Source organism: Nothobranchius furzeri, chromosome 12, assembly GCF_043380555.1.
Source record: "Nothobranchius furzeri strain GRZ-AD chromosome 12, NfurGRZ-RIMD1, whole genome shotgun sequence".
In the NCBI taxonomy this organism is placed as follows: domain Eukaryota; kingdom Metazoa; phylum Chordata; class Actinopteri; order Cyprinodontiformes; family Nothobranchiidae; genus Nothobranchius; species Nothobranchius furzeri.
The window spans coordinates 8,312,391-8,320,233 of NC_091752.1; the positions used below are offsets into that span (position 1 = coordinate 8,312,391).

A 7,843-nucleotide genomic window follows, 5' to 3' on the forward strand; every position below is an offset into this window, starting at 1 on the left:
GACATCACCACAGAATCTCCTCCCCCCTGGCTTAGCTGCTACTCACATCATGGCGAGATTTATGGCGAGTCGTTCCTTTTGAAGAAAGGATTCGAAGTTTGCTGAACTGAGAGCCATTGTCCGTCTGCTCTTCTCCGTGTCTGGTTCAATGATGTAAATGTGACGATTTGTAGTCCTGGACACACAACCTAAAAGGCTCTTCCCTGTTTGGAAATAAGGGCTTTCTTGGCTTCAGAATGTGTCTCTAAAATTCAATTCAATTCAATTCAAAAATACTTTATTAATCCCAGAGGGAAATTGATTAAAATTCATGGACATGTGAAATATGGCACAAATCAAACGGGATCAATAGCTTTTTAGCCCCGCTGACTTGCATTCGTTTTTCCTGGGGACCCGTGGTCCGGAAGTAAATGGGTGTGACTTAGGCTCCCTCTTTCTAGCTGGACCTGTGTAAACCAAACCTAATCAGTGTGTTTAGATGCACACCTGAGTTGATCCAGGGCCATCTGTGTCATGCTGTTGCTCCCCTTGCCCCTGTGCCTTGGGTTTTACCTTCACTGTGCCCACCTGCGTGTCCCAGTGTGTGTGTATAAGCCTTGTGCGTTGCTAGTATGTTTATCGGTTTGTACTCGTTACATGTCTGTTTGTGTTTGCACCTGTCTACCCTGCATGTTGTGTCTGCACTCCTGACCAACAAAAACTGTTGCTGGCAACGCATCCCCTGATTGGCTGCTATGAGGTGAGGAGCTCAGGTATCTGGAAGCTGCACTCCTCCAGGTTTTGTGATGTCCCAAAATGGGACTGACACTAGAAAACAGATGGAGGGATTTCTTCCATGTTTGGAGTGTTTGGTAGCAGAGACCCATCAATAAACGATGCAAAAGGTGAGATAATCCCATCAGACTCCGAGACATTAATGTGTAAGATGGGGTGAGGGAGTCAACCTTTAATTTAACAGTCGATTGATTTTTCTTGTGTGTGTGTGTGTGTGTGTGTGTGTGTGTGTGTGTGTGTGTGTGTGTGTGTGTGTGTGTGTGTGTGTGTGTGTGTGTGTGTGTGTGAAAGACGCAGATTTTTTCCCTATAATAAAAATTTAACATATGAATTAAACTGGATTATTAGCTCATTAATAAAAGAAATGATAATAAAACAAAAGGTCAATTTGGAGTTTAGGATTTTTCCTAATAAATAAATAAATAAACAAACAAATAGATAAATAAATTAATTAATTAAAAAAACGCACTTATGTGTTTTGTCTCATCAGCATTAGATTAGGGTCCGTCCGGCCCTCTGAGATCGGTTCTATTCCCGGAGCGTGACCAGCCTATCAGTGAGGATAAATTAATCCATCATAGTGTCTCCTAGCTGATGAGGACCATCTTGGACCCACATGGCTCCAGACCGCCGGAGGACACGCGCGTCTGACTGAAAGCGGCCCGTGGGAGAAATGCGCACACGCCTCAGTGCTCGGGCTTATGTCGCAGTTCTCTCAGAAAATACTAAAATATGACGTCAGAGGGCCAGTGATCGGTTTTGGTCTTTTAATGAGTTAAAGTGAAAATATTTTTATTTGACAGCCAGATGTGTGCGCGCGCTCTCCCTCCAAAGGCACTTAGAGAATAAAACATAAATAAATCATTTCAGTCATCAAAATATTAAATTAGATAAAATATCAGCTCAGAAACATGTCTGCTGTCCTGGAGGCGCTCCTCCCCACGTGCCCGTTTACAGGTAAACGGCTGAGGTGTCCCCAAAGCGCGTCAATCGTCCACTTGGATGTCCTCGTCCTCCTCCGAGCCGGTACCGCACCGACCCAGACCGAGCTGCCTATTCGAGTCCAGGCTGCTTTCGGTCTCCCGTCCGGTGCTCGAGGAGACCTCGTCCTGCTTGGACCGGGTCGGTGTGAACCTTTCTGAACCTCCCGACGCGCACTTCTCCAGCTCTGCCAGCTTGGAGAGCTTCTCCAAAGCCACCGTGCCCGCGGCTCTGGCGGACTCCACGTCAGCCTTCATCTCCTCCAGGTCCCGCTTCAGCTTCGCTCGTCGGTTCTGGAACCATGTGATGACCTGCGCGTTGGTCAGACCCAGCTGCTGAGCGATCTGGTCCCGGTCGGCTGGACTCAGATACTTCTGGTAAAGGAACCGTTTCTCCAGCTCAAAGATCTGCTGGTTGGTGAAGGCCGTGCGGGACTTCCGCCGCTTCTTAGCGGGGTTTCTCTGTCCGAACAGCGCCAAACCACCTGGGCCTGAGAGGAAATGTTAGAATAAACCGGGTCATAAAAATGAATAGAACCAAAACAGTCACTGCGCATGCGTCCACATTAGGCTGTATTTAAAAGTTAACTACTGGCTTTTTTCTTTTCTTTTTGCAGACATAATTTATTTTTTGTGATTTTCACTCAAATTCAGATTTAATTTAATCCTCGGATTTTATTTTGCATCACCCAACAATCTCACATAAGCTACGTTAAACTGCATATAATAATCTTTACTGTCATTAACGTAACTCATGTTTAATAATAATAATAATAATAATAATAATAATAATAATAATAATAATAATAATAATAATATCTTTATCTAACTGGCCTAATTATGATTTTGACTGCAGCCTCGCTGTGGTCACGTGCTCTTTTTTCCATTCCTGCAGGTCTCAGCTGGATATAAATGACATTTATTTAACCCCTTAAGCCCTAGGCGGCCTATTTTGAAGCCTAATCATCATCATCATCATCATCATCATCATCATCATCATTATCATCATCATCATCATCATCATCATCATCATCATCGTCATCAGCAACCTTTATTTATAAAGCATATTTAAACGGCGACAACGCCAACCAAAGTGCTGTACACGACGATACGTCACCAAACAGCAACATAAAATAGATAAAACTAATGAAAACTATAATAACGAAAAAACCAGGAAAGCACAAGGGTTAAACAGTCTCAGTCGGGAAGGCCAGGAAATAAAAATAAGTCTTCAAACGTACGTTAAAAGTGGAAAGGGAGGGGGCAAGTCGGACCGTCAGGGAGAGTTGGTTCCAAAGTTGAGGCGCACAATCTGAAAAAGCCCGTTCGCCACGGGCCATGTAGCGGGCGGACAAGCAGAAGGTGCTGGTCAGAGGATCTCGCCGGAACATAGGGACTCAAAAGATGTACCAAATAAGAGGGGGCCATTTCATGAATAGATTAGTAAACCAACAGAAGAATTTTGAACTCACCGAACTGGAAGTGCAAATTTGCCAAAACAGGGGTGATATGCTGCCGTCGGTCTGTGCCCGTAAGAAACCTTGTGGCCGCATTCTGAACCAATTGGAGGCGTACCACTGAAGAGGAGGGAATACCATATTGGCATAGTCCAGACGTGACGTTACAAAGGCATGAACAACTGACTGAAGATCTTTTTTGGCCAGCCGGCGAAGATGAAAGAAACACGACTTGACTACCTGATTTATCTGTGCATCCATTTAAAAAAGCGTCCAGAGTGACCCCCAAATTTCTAATTGTTGGCTTCACCAAAACTGACAATGACGGGGGCAGAGATGGCTCCACAGCCGAGGGGGAGCAGGGGGCAAAGAGAATAGCCTCCAGTTTGGAGCTGTTAAGATAGAGATGATGATGATGATGAAGGTTGGATTTCTAGTGCCGGTGGCTCTGCTCGTATTTCCGGAACAACAACAGCTACAGTTTATACTAACTCCCATATTCCAGTCAGAACTGACAAAGCTTCTCAAATGAACATTTTAATTAAAACTGAAAGTAACATTTTCGCATTTAGCTGAAAAGACTAAAGTTAATGTGAGATCTAAAATAATCCTAATTGCTGAAACCCGTTCACCAAAGCCGCCTCCACAGCGGTGATTTACCCTCCGCAGCCTGCAGGACGCTGACCTCCAGGCCCTTAAAGGTTTTACTGGCCAGTTCCTCCAGCGCCCACAACGGGGAGTTCTGATCCAGCAGCGGTCGTCCGGACAGGCTGTGACCCGCTGGTGGAACCTCCTCTACGGTGGCAATCTGGTGCGACTTGGTCCGGTTTACGCACGGTTTGTTGAGGATGTCCTCGATGCTGAAAGGCGTCAGCGGCTTGATGGAGTGGACCGAAGCGGCGAGCGGGCCCGGCACGCGCCTCGTTTCCGCTGTTGGACACTTCGGTTTGGTCTCGGAGGTCATGTTGGACCGCAGCTTCAGAGCTAGCAGATCGGTGTTAAAACAGAAGGAGGCACATCTGCTCTTCGGAGCCCGTTATCCAGTGCGCATCCGGTATTCACGCGTAATAACGCACGGAACGATCCCATCCGCTCGGTGGATGCTGCTGCTCTGAGAACAACCCCTTGACCAGCAGTAACCAGTAACCACTTACTTATGTCTGGATGACAACCAATACCGCGCTCCCCATATGCGCGTGCGCGTGAATGTGAGTGAGGGTGGTGCAAGGGCGACCCGATGGAGAGCCTTTACCGACAGCCTGAAAGAGTAAACAGTTATATGTTATTAAGCGTTGTAATAATGAAGTAATTGTTCTAACCAGAGATATTTATTTACCACAGTCCTTCTGTAATAAGCAAACTCTCCAGTATCCAAGAGAAGATGTTTGAACTAGAACAAGGAACCCCGCAGGTCCTGTTCCTATACAGCCGGACTGCAGCAGACTGACGCTGTTGGGGATGGCTGAGCGTGACTAAAGTGGTTTATTCATCACTAGTGATGGCCTCACTAGTCATTTTGATAAATTACTGAATTTAATCACAGAAGATGTTGAATAGAAAAGATGATTAAAGCAGGCTAAGCTTTGTTGTCACCAGGTGCTGCAGCTGTTACAAGTTACAGCTGTGAAACAGATAAAATTCAAAACTTCAGTTTCAATTTCTGATCAGTTTAAACATCTAAGAGACAAAAGATTTAGAACTGTTTATGACATGAAGTCCATTTAAAGCACCCACAGATACATGCTGGTTGATTAGTAACCTTCTGACTCACAGTGATGCAGGGGACCGTTCTGTTCTGGTCCTGCTGGACCTGACTGCAGCCTTTGACACTGTTGACCATCACCTGCTACTGGAGAGACTGAAAGACTGGGTAGACCTATCAGGAACTGCTCTGGAGTGATTCTCCTCTTATCTTTCTGAGCGTTTCTTTTCTGTGGCCGTCTCCAAGTTTAGGTCCTCCACCACCTCCCTTACCCATGGTGTCCCACAAGGTTCTGTGCTGGGGCCTCTGCTCTTCCTCCTCTATCTGCTTCCTCTTCAGCACATCCTGAGCTCCTTCAAAGGAATCTCCTACCATCTTTACACAGATGACATCCAAATGTACATCTCCTTTAAGCCCCATGAGATGTCTAAGCTGCAGCTGTTACACACCTGCTTAGACTCTATCAAAACCTGGATGGTGGGAGCTTTCTTCAGCTGAATGAAGATAAGACTGAGATCCTCATCTGTGCCCCAGACAAGCTGGTTCCCAAAGTCAGAGACTCTCTTGGTCAGCTTGCTTCTCACACCAAACCTTCCGTCAGGAGTCTTGGCGTGACCTTTGACCCAGCTTTCACCCTGGATTCTCATGTCAGTTCTCTTGTTGGCTCTTCCTTCTTCCATCTCAGGAACATTGCTAAGCTGAGTCCCATTCTGTCCCGCTCTGAACTTGAGACATTTCTCCACACCTTCATCTCCTCACGCTTAGACTACTGTAACTCTCTTTTCACGTGTCTGAGCAGAACCTCCCTGAACCGTCTACAGGTGGTTCAGAATGCCTGTGCTCGGCTTCTGACCAAGTCCTCCAAATACACCAACATCACCCCGCTTCTCCTCCAGCTTCACTGGCTAACAGTCAGCTTCAGGATTCATTTCAAGATCCTGGTTCTGGTCTATAGGGCCTTACATGGACAAGCACCATCTTACATTGGTGATCTTCTTAGTCCCCAGGGACGAAATTTTGATTTCAGAAGTGGGGGGGACACAGCCTGGGACGTAATTTTGGGGGGGGACGGGTGGGACATGTCCCCCCCACTTTTTCAAAAGGCAGTTTTGGTCCCCTGCACTTTTTTCCATCCAAAAACAATGTTACGCTCCATTAAATGGATTTGGTTGAGCACTAGGACCGAAACGGAAACCGGTTTCCTATTAGACCCGCCCAAAAGCTAATCTATTGGCTCTTCTGATACTTGCTAACGTATTATTGGCTGTTGCTGCTGTCACTCCAAATTGTAAACAGTCAGAACGTGCTCACGTTGTTTTGCTAGTTTGGAGCCGCTAGGGAACACCGGTACTGAGTCACATCGTCAACTAGACGCTGTGTAATATCAGAGCTCAGCTCAGCTTTCATTACATAACATTTGAATAAGTGTTCATTTGTGAGTCTTTGGTAGTTAGGCACAGCCAGGAGGCAGCATGTCAAGAAAACGAAAAGTGGATATAAGAGACTTCTTTCAAAGTCAAAACGTAAGTTGGAACATGTGACACCCCTGCATTAAGCTCAGACTCACCTCCTCCTTCACAAACATACTCAAAACTAACTTTTACAAACTCATCTCCTCCACATAACTGACTCCTCAGACACAATTTATTCGTATTATTATAATTATTTTTTTATTATTATTACTATTATCATCATAATTATTATTACTAGTAGCAGTAGTAGAAGTGTAACTTCAAAACTTTTATCATTTAACTTTATTGTAAACTTATCTATTGCAATGTATATGTTCACATTAAAAAGCTCTGAAAAATGAACAGTATCATCATCATCAACAGATTTTTTTAAGCTTAATGTCAAAGATGTACACTTTTCATTAGATTTATCTTATTTTTTCCATTTATTTTTTGTGTGTTGAAATGCAACAACAGTTTAAACACTTTTAAGGGAAAAAAACATATTTAATATGTTTTTATACACTCAAATGTTAGGGTGATGATCATGTGTAAAACATTAGTTCAGCATGTCCTCTAACACAGCAAATGAACAAACGGCCAGATCTCAGGAGGGACCGTTTATGTATAAATAATTTTTATACTTTTGACTAGGCCTGGGAAAGTAACACATTTTGCTGGACGATATTTTGTCCAACAAATTGTTGATGATAAACGATATCATTGTCAACATTATCTAGACCAAAATAACCACTAATATAATGTTAATATATCATAATAATGCAAGTACACCCTTTAAAATGCAACAAATAAACCTTCATTTAACATTGAAATGTCCAGAACCAGAACTTCTAAATGAATAAAAATAACAAACAAAAATTAAATAAAAAAGGAATCTCACTCCCTGTTAGAAAATGTTGCACCAAAAACAATAAAAAAAAGACCCAAAACAATAAATACAATGGCCTATCCATTGTCAACAGCCAAAACTGCACTTCAATAATGATAATAGATAAAAATAATAATAGAGTTGTACATTTTTTCACTTTGATATATATATATATATATATATATATATATATATATATATATATATATATATATATATATATATATATATATATATGAGGATGGAAAAATTATTGAGATGGGCACGTGACGTGTCAAGGGGTCTTTACATAACACCCCCCACCCAAAATCCGCACAAGCCTGCTGTATCCCCCCCACTTCTGAAATCAAAATTTCGTCCCTGGACACAGCAGGCTTGTGCGGATTTGGGGTGGGGGGTGTTATGTAAAGACCCCTTGACACGTCACGTGCCCATCTCAATAATTTTTCCATCCTCAATATATATATATATATCAAAGTTAAAAAATGTACAACTCTATTATTATTTTTATTTATTATCATTATTGAAGTGCAGTTTTGGCTGTTGACAATGGATAGGCCATTGTATTTATTGTTTTGGGTCTTTTTTAT

General features: G+C 43.1%; 1 protein-coding gene across 1 annotated transcript; it reads right to left on the reverse strand.

Moving 5' to 3' along the window:
* Nucleotides 1–1,582: 1,582 nt before the first annotated feature.
* Nucleotides 1,583–4,303, reverse strand: lbx1a (ladybird homeobox 1a). The gene is made up of 2 exons (XM_070543140.1): nt 3,872–4,303; nt 1,583–2,245 (listed from the first exon to the last, which is right to left on the reverse strand). Exons 1-2 carry the CDS (start codon nt 4,173–4,175, stop codon nt 1,761–1,763), a joined length of 789 nt encoding a protein of 262 aa, XP_070399241.1. The 5' UTR covers nt 4,176–4,303; the 3' UTR covers nt 1,583–1,760.
* Nucleotides 4,304–7,843: the final 3,540 nt, after the last annotated feature.

Coding starts and splice junctions, on each gene's coding strand:
- lbx1a (XM_070543140.1), bottom strand. CDS start 4,175: ATGACCTCCGAGACCAAACCGAAGTGTCCAACAGCGGAAACGAGGCGC. Junction 2,246..3,871: donor CGTCCTGCAGGCTGCGGAGG/GTAAATCACCGC, acceptor ATTTCCTCTCAG/GCCCAGGTGGTTTGGCGCTG.